Source organism: Gobius niger (assembly GCF_951799975.1).
Source record: "Gobius niger genome assembly, chromosome: 13".
Taxonomy (NCBI): Eukaryota; Metazoa; Chordata; class Actinopteri; order Gobiiformes; family Gobiidae; genus Gobius; species Gobius niger.
Genome location: NC_136864.1, coordinates 7,495,309 through 7,514,601, shown reverse-complemented (window position 1 = coordinate 7,514,601; position 19,293 = coordinate 7,495,309). Strand labels below are relative to the sequence as shown.

General features: G+C 41.2%; 1 protein-coding gene across 1 annotated transcript in view; it reads right to left on the bottom strand.

Annotated features, from left to right (window-relative positions):
• piezo2b (piezo-type mechanosensitive ion channel component 2b) overlaps positions 1-19,293 on the bottom strand; it is a 175,494-nt gene that overhangs the window by 103,104 nt on the left and 53,097 nt on the right. Inside the window, exons 4-5 of the mRNA XM_079569635.1 lie at positions 16,639-16,681; positions 4,470-4,632 (exon numbers count right to left, since the gene is read on the bottom strand). Coding sequence (XP_079425761.1) covers positions 4,470-4,632; positions 16,639-16,681 — 206 coding nt within the window. The remainder of the gene's footprint in view (positions 1-4,469; positions 4,633-16,638; positions 16,682-19,293) is intronic.

Here is a 19,293-nt window from a genome sequence, read left to right as displayed (position 1 = left end):
AAGCCTGCAGTAAATATCTGAAAACAAATTAGAGCAAAGCGAATTTTAGATGCCTTCATTTTGGCACAATTCATTTTATGACTGTCCCTGTAAATAGAAAATTGGCTTTTTCAATCATGTTTTTTTTCTCTCAGGGATTTTCTATCATATTTAAAGTTTCAAGTTTAATGGTTTTGTATAGCCCAATATCACAACTGAAGTCGCCTCACAGGGCTGCACCAAACATCAAGGCAATAAAACAGAGCAATAAATATGACAATTAAAAGTTCAGGTAAATATAATGGCAAATATAATGTCCAATAAGAGGTAGCGATGAGCGGCGTGGGCGTCCCCCGTCCTTAGACTCTCCAGCACGGCAAGGAAAAACTTGGGGAAAACCACAGAAGGAGAGATCCATTCCCATGGACGGACAGGCTATAGAGACCCAGGCCGAAGGATCCCTCAGCAGACGGGCCAAGATCACAGACTCTCCAGTCCTCAGATTCCAGAATGTGGACTGGATTGGGCAACCGTTTTCCTGCTGTTCTCATTTATGAAAGCCATATATAGAGGAGAATCAGGGGAATCAAAACGTTTCACTCTTTTTAACCGTTTTGCTGGCAGACCATGAACGTGTTTATCACACACCAATAAAGTCAAGCTAAAATCTGGTCCATATGGATGTTTTTTCACCCAAAAATGTCAGTAAGAAGCAAAAAAAAACAGCACTCATTGCTAACATTAGCATATGTAGCATGAAGCTAACGTTAGTTCCTGGTTAGCATTGTCCGTTTTTATGTGCTGTTGAACCACCTTGCTCCTCTCCATGTCTCTGTGCCTTTATTTACTAGAAACATAGCTGTCAAAGTACTTCATTACTTCATTACTGGAGTAAAAGAACATATACTACAGGTGGCAGTGGAGTATTTGGTGTATTCAAAGTAGAAAGCACAAATCTGTTTTAAAAGCGTTGTGAATGATACATTTGCGTTTTCAAAAATATAAAAACACGGCAACACATTTTTGTCGTGTGTCAGTGGAAATGACAATACATCTGCACAGCGCCACCTACTGTTCAGGAATGTGCATCATGAGGATTTTACCTGTGCGGTCAACTTTACACTTTGTATTCTTTATAGAAAACTAGTGGAGTAGAAAGTATGAAATTTACCCTTCAAATGTAGAGGAGTAAAAGCAGTTTCAGGTCCTAATGTATAGATGGATAAGTGATGTATACATTGAGATAAATATACACATGTAGATCCTAAACCCTACTTAACTACAGGGCTTCTTTAAGTTACTGACCACCTGTGCTTTTATGAAACCCTGGACATAGACAGTGCTTCCCATTCTGCCGCCGTCAAAATGAATAGCTTTCTCGTAATATCATTTTTATTTTACGGATTCACTCGTTTAGTTTTACTGTTCCATTGCTGCCTTTACTCTTCATGTCATTGCATCGGATTCATCCTCCATGACTGTCTTGTATTCTAGACCTCAGGCAGACAACATGGACGACTGCACATTAACCTGCACCCATTAAAACGTACGTACTCTGCAGCGTGAACCATCGCCCGGATTTTGGCCTTCGCTCAAATCCAAATAGAGCTTCGTTGGCAGCTGCGTCTCGTCACTCACTCTATTTGGCGAACGGTGTGAAAACATTAGCAGCTTTGCATTGTTTTATTGCCGTAAGTATGAGAAAACCCGCTCGGCGTTGGTTTAAAATCTCATCTGAGTGCAGTAAAACATTTATATTGGACACTGGTGCTGCTCTGGTCCAGCCTATAGATGGATTTCTGCTTTTTCTCAGCCACGGGGCGAGATCTGCCCATCTGTGCCAACGCGAGCTGCGAAGCTGAGCCGAAGCTGATTTAATTAACAGAGAGTTGTAAAGAGGGAGAGAGAGGGGGGGCGCGAGTGCCAAAGGAAAAGGGCGCCGGTCCAAGTCATCAACACCGAACTCAAACTCCTGCAGCCGGAGGAAATTCATCGGAACAAGGTGGAAAGCATGGGATTCTGGATAAGTCGGACCCGAAAGACCGGGTAATATCTGTTTAATTATCATTTTATCTGGCACTACCGAAGGCGGGTGTGGCTGCTTGAGGACTAAGGGGCCATTCAGTGCCTTATGTCCATTAATTACATCCATCCATCCATCCATCCATTTTCTTCCGCTTTATCCGGGGCCGGGTCGCGGGGGCAGCAGTCTCAGCAGAGATGCCCAAACTTCCCGATCCACACACACCTCCTCCAGCTGTTCTGGGGGGACCCCGAGGCGACACCAGGCCAGCTCGGAGACATAGTCCCACCACCGTGTCCTGGGCCTTCCACGAGGCCTTGTCCCACTAGGACATGCCTGGAACACCTCCCGCGGGAGGCGACCAGGAGGCATCCGAAACAGATGCCCGAGCCACCTCAGCTGGCTCCTTTCGACGTGAAGGAGCAGCGACTCTACTCCAAGCTCCTCCCGGGTAACTGAGCTCCTCACCCGATCTCGGAGGGTGCGCCCAGCCACCCTGCGAAGGAAACTCATTTCGGCCGCTTGTATTCGCGATCTTGTCCTTTCGGTCATGACCCAAATCTCATGACCATAGGTGAGGGTGGGAACGTAGATCGATCGGTAAATCGAGAGCTTTGCCCTCCGACTCAGCTCCCTCTTCACCACGACAGACCGATACAGCGACCGCATCACTGCTGACGCCGCACCGATCCGTCTATCGATCTCACGCTCCATCCGTCCCTCACTCGTGAACAAGACCCCGAGATACTTGAACTCCTCCACTTGAGGCAAGGACTCCCCACCGACCCGAAGAGGGGAAACCACCTTTTTCCGGTGGAGAACCATGGCCTCGGATTTGGAGGTGCTGATCCTCATCCCGGCCGCTACACACTCGGCTGCAAACCGCCCCAGTGCGTGCTGAAGGTCCTGGTTCGTTGAAGCCATCAGAACAACATCGTCCGCAAACAGCAGAGATGAGACTCTGAGGCTCCCAAACCGGACACCCTCCGGCCCCTGGCTGCGCCCATTAATTACAACAAGTAGCAAAGAGTTTTAAGTTTTTTTTTTTCAGCCTAGGATAAGGGGCCAATTCAATGCCAATTCAATGGGCCAGTGCCAGCACAGGCTCTAGTCCTGGGGTAGACTATCCTCCGCCCCCCCAAAAATGTGAATACAAATAAATATCCGTACTACCAGAAACAACTGGATCAATGTTTATGATAATGCTGTTTATCTGTTACATTAACCTCTTAACCCCCGCCTGAACCGAGCACATTTTCTCCAGTTTGTCATTACCCAAATCTTCAAAAGCTTCTTGAAAAAAAAGCATCAAAATAGCGACGAAAACGAGGATGAAAAGCAACAAAAAAGTGTCAAACAAGCCACAAAAGAGCGACAAAAAACTTGACACAAACATGACAAAGAAACTGAAGTACAGTGACGGAACAACTGACGAAAACAAGACAAAAAGCATCAAAAAGGAATGAAAAAAATTGAAGGAAAAGCAACAAAAAGACGATAAAAACTCTGAAAATACAATAGAAAAAAGAGATAAAGAGATGAAAACATGACAAAAACGCTTCAAAAATGTAATAAAAACGTGCCCCGTTGCAGCGCAACAAAAGAAATCAGTTTTGCAGGTCTTAGCTTTCAAATGTGCTGTTACACTATTTAAAGCAGTACTAAGTAACTTGTTTACCTTAATAAATCCTTCCCATTGTCCCTCTGGGGGTAATACACGTGTTGATGGGATGATTGGGGGGTCTTTCATCTCCCCCTGGTGTCTCAGGCCAGAAAACCACAATTGCAACTTCACTGCCACCGGGTCGGAGCCGCCAATACACACTAATAGAATCATGAAGAAGCAGCTAACAGGCTAACGGGCAAAGCTAACTGCGGGCTAAAAAAAATATCCCCATTGTGTAATTGGATGTTCAATATCCCTCTCTCCCTATGTCTTTTCTGTCAGCCTAGTATTTACGCTCACGGACGATTCATGAGTAAAAAAAATGCAACATGCTACGACACCTGCAGTGCCGCTTATGGCCTCTAGGGGCAAGAGTTACTTAGTACTGCTTTAAGGGAGTTTTCACACTGGCTCTGGTCTACATAAAGGAGCTCTCGGCCCAAGAGCAGTGATCTTGTAGGTGATATTTGTAATTAATACGTGCTGCATTACATGACGTTTGGTTTGCTACCCTAATGAGGCAAAATAGAACTTTATATGTATGTTATACAAAATAGAACTTTATATGTTATACAAAATAGAACTTTATATGTATGTTATACAAAATAGAACTTTATATGTTATACAAAATAGAACTTTATATTCTCTCCATGTCCCAATTAAAGTGCATTTCACGCATCAGCCTCACTGCATTTAACCATGAGAGAGAAAAATGAACACAGTAAATACAGTTGAAACTGGAGCGGTCTCGGGTCGGCCCACAAAGCGCTCCAAGTCTGAACAACAGCAGCAGAATCTGACCTGCTCCTCAGGCTCGAAGTCTGCGTTGTACTGGCCCATCTCCTCTGCAGGTCTCTTCTGCACCAGGCTGCGGCACAGGAGCCAGATCCCCAAACCGGCCACGAACATCCCGATGTCCGGGATGAACACGCGGATCCCATTCCCCGCGTCCGCTCCGATCACGCTAAACACCGGGGGAAAGAGGGAAAAGTGTTACTGACAGTGGCTCAGGAAAGAAGTATCTGGTAGTAATCAGTAAAATGCTGCAAGTTGTTTCTTACAGCTTAACAGGTTATATTTCAAATGGACGGGTTTAAAATCGGCAACATATTTTTCCAAACTTTTCAATTAATTTAGGTGGCCCTTCTGCATTCTTCTGGGTTCTGGGAACGACTGACAGAGGGCTGGCTTTAGGCGATATTGTTGTTTGTGGTGTGTGCTGCCCAAGGACGCAATGCCCCATTGGTAGGAGTCACCGTAAGGCAAAACAACCGGCGATATAATCAAAATGGGACAGTTTCAACATGTTACTTTGCATCAATATGTTTGAGTAGACTCTCAGTCATACAGAGGTTTCACATCTAAGAAAAAGGATGACAGAAAACTTAACAAGACTTTACCCCTGCCTTGAGCTTGGTACAAACTGTTCGTTCAGAGATGTTTTTATGTCTTCAGTCAATATGATAAGATTCAGCTTTTTTTGCATAACTGTGAGGAGTTCTGTTCTCGTTTCATGCTGTGAAAGAGCCCAGTGTGGACTAATCGGAGGCAGAAGCTTCTCCCCCTCAAGGGCAGAGCATAAAAACTATTGTTACAAAGCAGCATGAGGGTGAGTTCATCAGTGAGTCGGGTGCTCTTCGAGGACAAGAAACTAATGAGACAGCAGGAAAAGCTCTTGTCAAAGGTGAATCAGAACAGGCATGTTATTGACGGTACATTTTGATCCACCCACAGCTTTTACTGCGGTCTCATTTATAACAAACTAATATAACAACTGTCTCTTTAGTCACATGTCAGACTTAAACTGTGTATTCAATTGATCTTGACCTTCATCTCATTTTTCGATGGGTTCTCAAGGCTTCCTTTGTAGGTTTAGCGTTAAAAAGGAAAAACACGCATATCCAATCTTAATAGTGTGCAGGACCAAAGTCGACTATGAAGATGAAAAAGAGAAAAGTCTGCACAACTAAGTAGCTCCCAGAAAAAGTGTTTATTACTTACACCACATGTAACAAATACACACAGTGTGTATTTGTCCTAGTCCTTCATGTCTGAGGAAGGGCCTAGGCCAGAAATGTTACATGTGGTGTAAGTAATAAACACTTTTTCTGGGAGCTACTTAGTTGTGCGGACTTTTCTCTTTTTCATTTCCTTTGTAGGTTTGCCAACTGAAGAGGATTCAGCAGCAGAAAAAGTTGCCAGCCCAAAAAAATAGATCACACGCTCTAATTCAACCTGGATAGACTCAAACAGACAAAAGCAGTGATTAGGAAGATTTATTAACATGTATATTAGTTTTAGCGAGCAGAACCCGGCGGTATGTCGATGTATGTATGGACACTGGTGGTGGTACAGGAGACCCATGAAGATGCAGCAGGGAGAAGCATGTTTCTGCTGCACTGTTGTCATTATTCATTCTCCACACTGTCCATTAACCACGTGGCTATAATGTGTTGTTTATATCCTGATCTCTTATGTCAGTGCCCTCTGCTGGACATGTGAGGAATTCTTTCCTTTCTTTCTTTAAGCTGCCCCCTAATGGCTGGAGTGAGCATTCTGGTTAGTTATTTAAAACCTCATAACTCCGCACAGGAATGGGCTTGAGACCCACTCTATTTCTTTTGACATACTCAGTAATTTGTGCTCTACAAGTCAGGGGCCGGATTGAATCATCTCCATGTTGGAGACCCCTGCTCTAATACTTCCCTAAACCACCTTTAGCGGTGATAACTACTACTATATCCACTTATAGTTCAATGACGGAGAGATAACCAATACACTTTGGGCACAAAAGTATATTTACAAGCATCTTTTCCCCATTTTTCTAAAGTGATGCATTATTTTTGAAGTAAGTTGTGTCTCATTGTATTTCATGTTCATTGTGGGATATTTTAAGATTAAAAGATTAAGATTAAGATAAGATTTAAAGGGACTATACGGAGCTTAAAAATGTCAAAACTAAATATTTTCCTCCCCCTACATGTTGTAGAATGAGCTCAGACCTGTTCACCGCAACTGCCTCTAAAATCCTGCACTGTCACTCAAAAAGGTGTTACTTCAGTCCGAACTACCGTCATGCACGAGCTTAATATAAAAGCTGCAGTTACGCATAAGACCTGAGGTGGCAGAAGTGAGCATAAAATGACTAACTTGCATCTAGCCCATTTAATGTTAACCGTCATGGTCTGGGCTTTGTCTGCAAAGGAGCCTGAGAAACGTCCTCAATGCCCCAACAAACCAGTATAGATGACGATTTCTGAACCTTTATCTGTATTTGACTCAAGCTGTCGCCCACGCTGCAGCTGGTTTTCGAGAAAGTCACTGCCGAGTCTTTCTAAACTGAGGCTGTGACGCTCTTTACTTGGGAATGGCTCAGCTGCTGCATTACGCGACTAAAAACAGCAGTTCTCCACACCAAACATCTAAACTCTGCACTTTAAGTAATCCCGGGTCATAAAAAAACACTCAACTGGATTAAATCTCTTTTTATCGTGTTTTTGGCCATAATGGCTGTAAACAGGGCCATTCACATGAACTGGTGGGAATCCTGACTTTTCCCTCTGTTCTCCAGAATCGTGTGGAGTTTTATATAGAGTTCCACCCTGTAATGAAATCAGGCAGGTTATAAATGCTGAGCCATTAGGCAGTGAGTAAAATTCCATTCAAACGAAAAGGCAGAGAGAGACTGACAAACATGTTTACCACTGAAAATATGCCGCTCGTAACGGGGAGAGGAAGGCGAGAAGAGACTTTCATAACAAACTTAATACATTTCAGTTTGAGACGGCCGGTCACACTTTCACAACGTCACGAATCCCTATTCATAAATCCTTGTTTCTGCTATGTAAACTTACACAGGCTCCAGAGAACACTGCAGGATACAAACAAAGTCTCCCCCACCCAGGCTCCTCTTCTCTTGGCATTAGTGACATAATGTAAAAACCCAATAGCAACAAACACATTTTCTTCAAAGACCGAGGGCCGTCCCTGCCAATTTTAGCTCAAAGTAAAGCACCACTGTCTACATAAGCCAGTATTGTGCAAAATAAAATACACAGAAGGCTTCATCTTCAACTGGACATTTTTAAAGTTGCCGACGTTTTGAGAATCATCATCATCATCATAGAAGGGGGCGTGGCCTCGCCAAAGGGGAAAACAGAATCTTATGGGAAACACAATTTTTGACTCTTTTAAGCCATTTTCTCTTACTTATCACATACAAATAAAGTCAAGTCTAAATCGGGCCCATATGGATGTTTATTCACAGCAGATTGTTCAGTGGAAGTGGAAAAACAGCAGTCGTAGCTAGCGCTAGTTAACGTTAGCATTAGCATTCTAATTATGAGCTGTTTAACCACTTCTCTCCTCCTCATGTCTTTGTAGCTTTATATTTAGTAGAAAACCATATTCATAATTCACCATTTGTTAAAGTTGTTTTTGAATAATTAGAGAAAGCTTAGATTTTTCTCCTAATTGTGTCCCCCCTTAATGTGTTTACCTTAATAAATCCTTTCCGTAGTCCCTCTGGGGGTAATACAAGTGTTTATGGGATGATTGGAGGGTCTTTCATCTCCCCCTGGTGTTTCTGGCCAGAAAACTATGTTTGCAACTTGACTGCCACCGGACAGGAGCCACCAATACACACTAATGGAATCACGAAGAAGAAGCTAACATGCTAACGGGCAAAGCTAAAGTCACTTTAAACAGTATTTACAGCCAAGTTTGAGTGAAAAAAAAAATTTCCATTGTATAATTGGATGTACAATATCCCTCTCTCCCTTCGCCTTTCCTGTCAGCGCCGTATTTACTCTCCAAGACAATTAATAAGTTTAAAAAAATCATAACTCTAGGGGAAAGAGTTACTTAGTACTGCTTTAACTGTCCAGGCCCTGAGGCAACAGAACAGCCCCAGACCATGATCCTCCTGCTACAGATTTCACAGTGATCATAGAGTAAAGATGTTGATGTGCTGTTCCATTTGTCCTCCACATATGGCGCTGTCTGTTCCTCCCAAACTGTTCAACTTCAACATCTTTACACTATCCTCACTGTGAAGTCTGGAGCAGGAGCATCATGGTGCGGGGCTGTTTTGTTGCCTCAGGGCCTGGACAACCTGCTATCATCAATAGAAGAAGAATAGAAGAATTTATTCACAAGTTTCTCAAGATATTTTGCAGAAAAACCCGAGACATTCACAACATGCATGGGATAAGTAAGTGAACCCCTGTATTAAATATCTGCTGACTCTTCTTTTGCTGCAATATCTGTTTTCCTGTAGTTGCAGATTAGACGCTCACAACGATCAGGATGAATCTTGGATCATTCCTCTTTACAAATCTTGCTGCAGTTCAGTGAGATTTCTGGGGTTCACTTACTTATTCCACGCTGTCCTGTGAATGTTTACATGTTGTGGCCAATAAAAGTCTGATCAAATGTAAATGTTTGGGTGGTATTAGTTCAAGCAGACACTGTTTAATAATTCCTGTGATTTTAATGAAGATCAGACCGCATTAGTGACCAGTTTAAGCAGAAATGTGAGAAATTCCAGACGGTGTACTCACTTTTCTCTACACTGTACACAGTAGTTGTTGAATAAAGGTCACCGGCCCCGCGTGTTGCTTTGTTGTTGGTTCAGTCTGTGCACATTTAATCATCTTTGGATTCTTACTGCTGAGAAAGAACGTGTCTCTTTTTAATATAAGTAATAAAAGTATCTGGCGTTAAGGTTTGGAATGTTTTGTTTGGCTACTCCTTCTTTCATAATGGGAAAAAGTTGCCATAAACGTCAAGGCTTCAAACCCCTCAGCGTGATGCGTTCACTGCCCCTGGGACAACTCCTTTTACGAGGTGTCATGATTGCGCGTCCAATTAAACCAATAAAACGTGTCCTTGAAATGGCTAACAGCTTTTAAAAAACACTTTAATTTTCACAAAACCAAACTTCTATTTTTGTTTTCCCCGCAGCATCCCGTTTCCAGCCCACCAAAGTGTTTCATTATTCCGCTGCTCCGGCCGTCATCGAACTGGTGGGTTAATTTTCGAGTTCAAAGTCCCGTGGTTTTCTCGAGTAATAAACAACTGGCCGCCGCTCGGACGCGCCCGCATTTTTGGGACGTGTGTCAAACGCTCACTTTGAGGAGAGAAGTGCGGTTTTACGGTGAAGATGCAGCTGTGACACTGGACACGAGGGACTTTCCACACGAGGGGAAGGACACGCAACAGGACGTCCTCTGTGGTTTGATGATAATACAGTATCTCATAGCTTCTAATAAGTGCTTCTTTCACTTTACATGATAAATACAATTATCTCATTGTGGATTCAGTGCTTTACATCCCAAACGTTTAAAGGGATATTTCAGGATTTTTGACATAGGGCCTCCTTTCCTCGTTATCCAGAGTGTTGCTGATTTCTGGAGATATTTTTTTTTGTAATTCATGCAGTTCTTATATTTGAAGAGTTTTGTGGCGCTTGGCTAGTGCAAGCTAGTCTGCATTAAAAACAGTCTGACCCGCTCCACAGAGCACCTGAGGCAAGTTACCTATAACAACCAGACTAACCATATAAATGTCTGTGTCGATAGAGTAATTTTAACCATTTTGCATTTAAAAGACCTTATATTTGAGCAGCATCAGCTTCGTAGTTGTAAAAGCTACGCGGCGGCGGAGTGATCTGCTAGAAAATAGTCCCTCAAAATGCGATCATTCATGTGATGCAAGGTCCGTTATATTCCAAAAAATATTCTATCCACACAGACATTTATATGGTTAGTCTGGTGTTATAAGTGATTTGCCTCAGGTGCTCTGTGGAGCGGGTCAGACTGTTTTTAATGCAGGCTAGCTGATACCATAGAAATGCGCTAGCCTTGCACTAGCCTAGCACCAAGTAGCTCTTCAAATATAAGGACTGCATGAATTACAAAAAAATATAATGAGGCCCTATGTCAAAAATCCTGAAATATCCCTTTAAAGCCACGATCACTCAACCAACAACTTGGACCACTTCTGTAAAATGACATTAATAATTTAAGGTACAAAACATTTTACATCTAGTTTAAAGCCAAACCGTGTAAAATGTTACCCAATAAAAAAAATTGAAAAACAAGTATTTATTTTATGACAGATATTTTCATCATTGAAGAATAACTCATAAATGTACAAATAAACTCTCATCTCTCCTAAGACATGACTGTAGCTTTACAGGGAGTCTTCATGGAGATGTGACTAAAGTCAGCAGAATTTGAGATGTAACAGAAGAAGATGATCTTTATTTATACAGGTCAAGTTCTCATCCAGATCTCATCCACCCACTGCAGAAACAGCACTTTCTGTGTTGAGCTGGTCATTAGGAGCATGGTTTGTACTGATGGCAACAGTACAGTCCAAAATGTTACGCGTTTTTATTTGGATGATGTCTGTTGATATTTGGCTTAATTTCACAAAAATATGTGTAAAACTTCAATGAAAAAAATATTACCTCAAAATAATCTTGCCACCCCCACTTCAGGGTCCCGTGACACTTTGGGAACCACTGCTTTAGATGTCCTAAATAGTTTTTTTGTGATTTGCTGACAGATACCAAAACAGATGCTACAACAAAGAGGCGTGAGCACATCACTCCTGTTTTCTGCTCCTTATGACAGCTGTTCACTCTTACAAATTATCCTGAAACGCATGGAAGTATCTTGAATATGGGGTAGGCACTTACATGCTTTCTTGCTTTTCCTACTCCTTTAGAGTTTTTCTTTTTGGTTTCACCTGACAATGTAAATATAAATAATGTAAATAATTGCTCAAATAAATCAAGTGAAATATAAAAAATAAAAAAACAGTTCAAGTCCAGACTGAAAACACTTCTTTTCCCTGGCCTTCAACACTAGCCAGAGTGTACAGTATCTTGGTCTGTTATCTTTTATTTGTATTTTATTTCTATGTGACATGTGGTGGAGGGGTTTGAGCACCCGAATGATCCTGGAGCTCTGTTGTCGGGGGCTTTGTGCCCCTGTAGGGTCTCCCAAGGCAAACAGGTCCTAGGTGACGGGTCAGGCAAAGAGCGGTTCAAAAGCCCCTTATGAGAGACCAACATACCCGGTTAATCGTGAGGCTGTCCTCCTGTGGACCGACCACCTGCAGGAGGAGCCTGCAAACTCCACACAGAAAGGCCCCGTCTTTGGAGGGAATCGAACCCGGACCTTCTAGCTGTGAAGCACCAGCGCTAACCGCTGTACTACTGTGCCGTGGTAGCGCAGTGTCAGATGTCAAGTGTGTTACAGATAAAATGTATTATTAATAAAGCGTTCCATTAGTTATTATTGTCAGATTCGGCCCCTCATGTTTTGACAATGAAGAAAATTGGCCCTACAAAAACCAAACCCGACGACCCCGGCTTTAAGGCGAGGCACTGTAGATGAACTACAAAAGCATTTGTCAAATGAAAAAGGAAGTTGCAAAATCACCATTTCATTGGTGTCAAAGCTGAGTTAATTGTCAGATATTGAGTTGTGTTTCTGTCTCTTCTCCGCGGGGTTTTCTCTGTGTTTGGGTTTTCCCTGCACCTACAAACATCTGTCCCAAACACAACAGGAGCCCCTTTAAACCTCTCAGTGGGAGTTTCCTGATCCAATAAAATGTGTTACAACGACAGCCCTTTGTATTCAGGAAATCATAATCCTCCAATAAAAGTCACTGTAAAACACACATATTCAGTGCTGTTACAAAACAAAAGTATGATCACAGCGCTCTGTAAGAATCCTACAACATCCTGTATAATTTAGCAGTTTTGTAGGAACTATATATAACTATTTTTGTGCCAAGATGATATGATAAGTTAATCAAAAGCACAGAACTTAAGTTTCAAAAGCATAATATACTTTATGTACTCTGCCCCATTGAAACAAAATAGAAACCAATCGACACAGGTGGATGTTTTTATACTAATGTTGCTGATGTTTTGGAAATTCTCTAAAGCATTTTGAGGAAATTACGGAAATTACGGATTTTTTTTTTTTTTTTTACACAACCAATCATAAAACGATGCAGGCTGCACGAATCAGGCTTACTTTATCACAAACTACTTCACTACTTTTATCGGGCTAAATAATGTTTCCCTACAATGAAGCTAAAATTAGGAATTGGGTCTTTAAATTCCATCTGGTGCTTAAGTGGACAAACCACAGTGCACATGTGTTTAAAGTTGCAGAGTCACCAGGGAAAACAAAACAAAACTGGAAAAGGTTTGACTGTTTTCGAAGACTAAAAATGTCCAGCTGTGTTGATTGTGTGGACTTTAAAAATCAATAAAGTTGTTGACGAAACTTCATAAAGGAGATACTCGCTTTTGCCATTGAACTCTTCCATTGTTTGTAGCCAATGTACTATAGCTCCAAGGAGTAGTTCAACATCCGTACGAAAAAGTGAAGTTATAACTGCACGGATGTCGAAGTACTCCTGGTATTATTACGCCTCACAATATAGTTTCCCCTTTTATCCGCTTAGAAAATCCACATTGTTTAATTAGCTTCTATCTTCACCCTTGGAGCTATAGTGGAGGAGAGGAGGCTAAATGCTAACGCCGTCTGTGCTGTGTTTACGTGACTGAGGGCACGCGTGAAGACCAGACAGGCACAAATGAACTCATCTAAGCTCAGGCAAGAGCATATCTCAGTAAAATGTAAAAACGGTGGCCTGTTCCTTTTAAAGGGTCTTTCTCTGAGTGAAAAATGTAATTTACTAATTTCTCCATTTTAAGATCAATAAAGTCATATTTTATTGTCATGATGTTACAGATCAATGATCAATAATTTATCTATTGATAAACTAGTGGATGAACATTAAACAAGGATCACTAGACTTTTGGCCTCTAATTATCCTTGGGTACATGACAGGCTTTAGATTACATTAATATAAACTGATCTCATCGTTACAAATATCATGTCAAATGTCAGATACATTTTTATTAAACTAAAATACAAACACTTGGCTTCAGCAGTGGTTATTTTATTCTACTAGGCTTCTTTAGGTATTTCTATTATAGTTTCTGACTCAGCCTATTAGTTTTCATTGGCATAAGCATGGACCCGCTAGCTTTAGCATGCTATTGCTAGCGCAGCATATTGCGCGGCGATCAAAAATACATCTGCGGAGGTAAAAACTAAATCAGCGATTGAATTCTCCAGGTTCTTAGCTTTAAAATGACACTCATAATGTCCATATTCACTTACATTTAGGTGGCAAAAGTTGTGTTTTTAAGGGGTTGAGAGCCAAAACTGGTATTGGTTCAGTATCGGATATTTGTAGCCAATACCTGATAAGGTATCCTAGTCTTAACCTCTTCATCCTTAACCAAGTATCTTTTCTCCATTTCGACATGACCCAAATATAAAAGCTTCTTAAAAAAAGTGTCAAAATAGCAACAAAAACAGGATGTAAATGAGGATGAAAATGCAGCAAAAAAGAAAGACAAAAAAAAAAGTGACGACAATGCAAGAAAATTTCTTTAGATCCATTTTGAAGTCTTAGCTTTCAAATGAGGCATTACACCTGTAGATGACACACTTTCAGATTCGGGTAAAGCTGGAGAACTGGAGAAAATGTGCTCAGTTCAGGTGGGAGTTATGACCAAAAAAGTTAAAATTCACACAATCACACAATGTACAGTAAATAGTGTTGAAAATAAAGAAAAGCTGATTCATAAAAACTACAACTGAGAGAAGCAGTGGGAGAAGATTCTATACAATACGACAAATCTCAAACACCGTCTTCAAAATCTATTAAATATTTGTCGTTTCAAAGTAACATTTGTGACCGAGATCCATCTCTTTGACAGCGGCAGCAGCTGTGAGATGAGATTTCTCCTATACGCCCGAAACTGAAGGCAAACATCCGGCGTGCGCGTAATATACCATCTGTAAATACTGTATATGCAGCGACTGAGGCTTAACACAAACAGGTAAAAGCCAAACGGGATAAAATGTTTACGGCCGCACTTCCGCCACTTACTCCGCGAGGGCTCTGAGTACTGGAAAATGCACAGGCCCCGCAGCGGACATTCCCGTAGGCTCCAAACCACAGATAATATGATCATACGAGAGAGAAGGGGGGAGAGAGGGGAGGGAGAGAGAGAAAGAGAGGGGGGAGAGATGGAGAAGAACAGGACAGTGAGAAAAGAGAATGTAAGAAAGAGAGAAAGAAAGGAAGGGAGAGGGGAGGAGGCGGGAGAGAGGGAGTGAAAAAGAGGGAAAGAGAAAGAAAGGAAGGGAAGAAAGAGAGGGGAGGCGGGAGAGAGAAAGAGAGGGGGGTGAGAGATGGAGAAAGGGATGGATAAGAACAGGACAGTGAGAAAAGAGAATGCAAGAAAGAGAGAAAGGAAGGAAGAGAGAGAGGGGCAGGTGGGAGAGAGAGAAAGAGGGAGAGAGAAACAAAGGAAGGGAAGAAAGAGAGGGGGAGGCAGGAGAGAGAAAGAGAGGGGGGAGAGGAGAGAGATGGAGAAAGGGATGGACAAGAACAGGACAGTGAGAAAAGAGAATGTAAGAAATAGAGAAAGGAAGGAAGGAAGAGAGAGAGGAAAAGAGGGAGAGAGAAAGAGAGGGGGAGGAAAGAGATGTAGAAAGGGATGGAGAAGAACAGGACAGTGAGAAGAGAGAAAGGGACAAAGGAAGAAAGAGAGAGAAAGAAAGAAAGGAAAGAAAGAAAGAAAGAAAGAAAGAAAGAAAGAAAGAAAGAAAGAAAGAAAGAAAGAAAGAAAGAAAGAAAGAAAGAAAGAAAGAAAGAAAGAAGAAAGAAAGAAAGAAAGAAAGAGGTGAGAGGGAGAGAAAAGAGAGGGGGAGAGGAGAGAGATGGAGAAAGGGATGGAGATGAGAAGGACAGTGAGAAGAGAGAACGTAAGAAAGAGAGAAAGAAATGAAGGAAGAGAATGACAGAGAGGGGGAGAGAGAAAGAAAGGGACAAAGGAAGAAAGAGAAAGAAAGAAAGAAAGAAAGAAAGAAAGAAAGAAAGAAAGAAAGAAAGAAAGAAAGAAAGAGGTGAGGGAGAGAAAAGAGAGGAGAGGAGAGAACAACAGGACAGTGAGAGAAAGAATATAAGAAAGACAGAAAGGAAGGAATGAAGAGAGAGAGAGAGAGGAATGGGTGAGAGGAAGAAAGAAAGAAAGAAAGAAAGAAAGAAAGAAAGAAAGAAAGAAAGAAAGAAAGAAAGAAAGAAAGAAAAAGAAAGAAAGGAAGAAAGAAAGAAAGAAAGAAAGAAAGGGTAAATAGAGAAGAGAGAGAAAGAGTGAGGAAGAGAGAGAGAGAGAGAAAGTGTGGGGAGCCAAAACCATCTGTCCACTCAGCTGTTAAAGATGAGACTGAGCAGACAATAAAGCTTCGATTGAGAAGGCAAAAGAAATTTTATTTGAGCAAATGAAATTGGCAAAAATCATCACATACTGTATGACCAATAAAGGACTCCCAGTGCAAACACTCCAAATGCTGTTTATTTGTTTGAAAGTTAAACTGTCTGACCAAAAAACAAGTCCTGCAAAGCCATTTGATTTTTGATTCACTTTGTCTGCTTTCATTGTCTGTAAAGTCATAGTCGTGTGCAAAGTCATGACTCCGTCTCACATTTCTTCACAGGAATGAGTTCATGTGAGCATTTCACAACTTTCAGGGTCATCCTCCCAACACTGACAAGTTAGTCATTCTAGTTCTTGAGAAAAAGAAAAAAAAACTTTATAATTTAATGCACAGTGTTTTTTTTCGGAACCACTGACACACATGGGGCGACAGTGGCTCAGATAGTAGAGAAGGTCGCCCTATAACACACTGTTTAACTTTAATCTTTTACCACATAGTGACTAAGCAAAGTTGTCCTATGAGTTTTTTCCTACAGCATTTACAAACATTGCTCTAACCTGGTGATAAATATGGCACAAATTCACACCCACGTCCGCACAAACCTCCTCGTGGAGGGAGAAACAAACCAGACTAAATCTTACCTTTCAAATCCGATCTGTCTAATGGACTTTTCCCACGTCGAACCTGGGAAACACAGAAGCACAGATTGAGCTTTTTTGGCACAGACTCTCCCTCACACCTTTAATAAGCCGCATTAACGTGTTTATGAAATCTGTCAAATTCAAAACAGATCCGCGGCTTTGAACCAGCAGCGCGTTTCCACAGCAGTAAAATATTTATCGAAGCTATTAAATATGGGATTACATTTATTACAATAACAGTCCTGAAACTATCAGCCATTATGATTACTAACTACCTGAGAAAGTCTGTATAGTGTACTGTGTAATCCTGTAGTTATCGCTGTATCGGGGCCAGGCACAAAAATAAGGCTGGCAATTAAATCAAACCACAAATGAAATACTTTAGGTAACATGATATCCTGTGCAAACAATAAAATATGAGGTTATGTATAAAACCTGTTAACTCTGAAGTTTAGACCTCAACAAACTTTTTTCTTCCAAATCTGTCTGAATTGGCCGTCTTCTCTCAAATGTTAATGTTTCAATTCCTGATTTTCACACTAAAGCCCCTCCCACAATTTTGCTCCCCTTTGCTCTGCAGCTGTTTCAATAAAGAGGGAAACAAAGTCTGCGTGGCTGTAGTGAAGTTATGGCGAGTATTTTCACTTTACAGTACGATAAGACGATTGAAGAGACTGAGAAGTGAGGGAAGTATTTCCTGGATGCGTAAGAACCGCAGAGCTGTCGACGTGCTGCTAAGAATCACTATTACTGAAGATCCAAAGATTACTCAAAGATGTGCTACAGCAGCTCCAAACACAACTCAGGAATGTTTTTGACAAGAAAACAACATTGTAACATAGTAAAAAGATAAAGAGAAAAAAAAGTAACTAAAATTGTTGTTCTTTCCAAAGTTTTACAGAAACTGAAAGAAATATTTAATATATATACCGTAAATTTCGGGCAATTGAACGCACCTTTCTACTGTATAAGCCGCACCAGCTAAATGTGCGGCCTTGTTCACATACAATATAAGCCGCAGGTTTTTATAATGCTGTGCATCAGACGAGGAGGAAGAGACGCCTCATCCCAGAGAAAGGTGCAGTTGTAGGCAGAGGGAGGACGGCAGTGATAAACGTGCAAAAATGCAGGCCCACTACAAAAAGTACATATCAAGCATTGGCTTAAATGACTTGAATTGAGGAAATGCATGTTGTTTTGAGGGGTTTTCACTCATTAAGACCTTTTTCCTGATCTGACCAAGATTATTTTTGCTAGTTTGAGGACATTTCAGACTGGTTTTATGGTAAATCTCAATTGAAATAAGAAAGTAAAACTGCCAATGGGACAAGACATTTTTTCTTACTCCACTGGTAGAGAAACTTACTTGAAAAAAGGCAAAATATATTGAAACGAGTCAGAAACCTCTCAGAACAAGTGAAATAATCTCGGTCAAATGCCCAACTAAATCTTAACTAGTCAAAACAACTAAAATGTGGATTATTATGCTCAAACTGAGACATCTAAACTAATCTAGTAAATGATGTGGAAGTGCAGGGATGTGACGTGTGACCCGTGAGCCTTCATCATCTTAAAAGTTACTCATCTACTGTTCCTCAGCCAAGAGCAGCATTGGTTAGAAGTTCAGCCATAATCTTTCACAGAGCCCGTCTCACTTTTGGAGACGCCTCTAGCGCCGTCATATTGGCCGCAGGGTTCAAAGCGTGGGAAAAAAGTAGCAGCTTTATGGCTGGAAATTACGGTATATACAGTGTACACTACTGCTCAAAAGTTTGGGGGTCAATCCACTTCTATAGCTTCTCTAATCAGCACAAGTTTTCAGCAGTGCTGCAGTATAATTGTTCAAGGGTTTTAATCGTTTTAATTAGCGAACACAATGTACCATTAGACACTAAAGCATTGGTTGCTAAAAATGGGCCTCTGCACCTATATAGGTTTACCAGTAAAAATCATCAAAAGCTGTGCTTTTCTTTGAATAAATAAGAACATTTTACCTAGAACTTTTGAGCAGTAGTGTATACTATTGATTAATCATTTTGTGGTAAATACAGACTAAAACAATGAAAATGTACTATTTTTGATTAAAAACTACTACTTTTTTTGAAGTCACGGTATGCAGTGTTTTGTTTGTTGTTAATTTCATAAATATCTGTCTGTCTCGTCCAATCAGAAAGCAGAAGAGCCTCCTACAAACTTTAAGTTTACTCCATCAACATGTCCTCAAATGTTAGTAGTTTTATGCGGGGAAAAATATTTTCACAGCCAAGGATTAATCATAAAAATAATCTGTAGATTAATCTATTACCAAAATAATCATTAGTTGCAGCCCTAATTATGTTCTTTGTATTTATTGATTTGTCAATTCCCCGCTCCATCCTCTCAAGACCCTGCCCCAGACTCTCAGTCGGGATCAGGGTCCCGGCTTAAATCTCCTGGATCCATAGTTTCACTGATAGATTGTCATATTGTATCCAAAAACAATGTATGTCCACTTGGCCGTGCCCGACAGAAACCCCCGAGATATGCAGGCACTCTTTCCTTGAATACAATGAAAACAATGAGTAATGTCGACGTATATAATGTCCCTGGGTCAGTGTCTCTCTGGCACATTGTTGCTTTTGAAATGTCACTGCTGAGATTTCCAGGCATTGAATT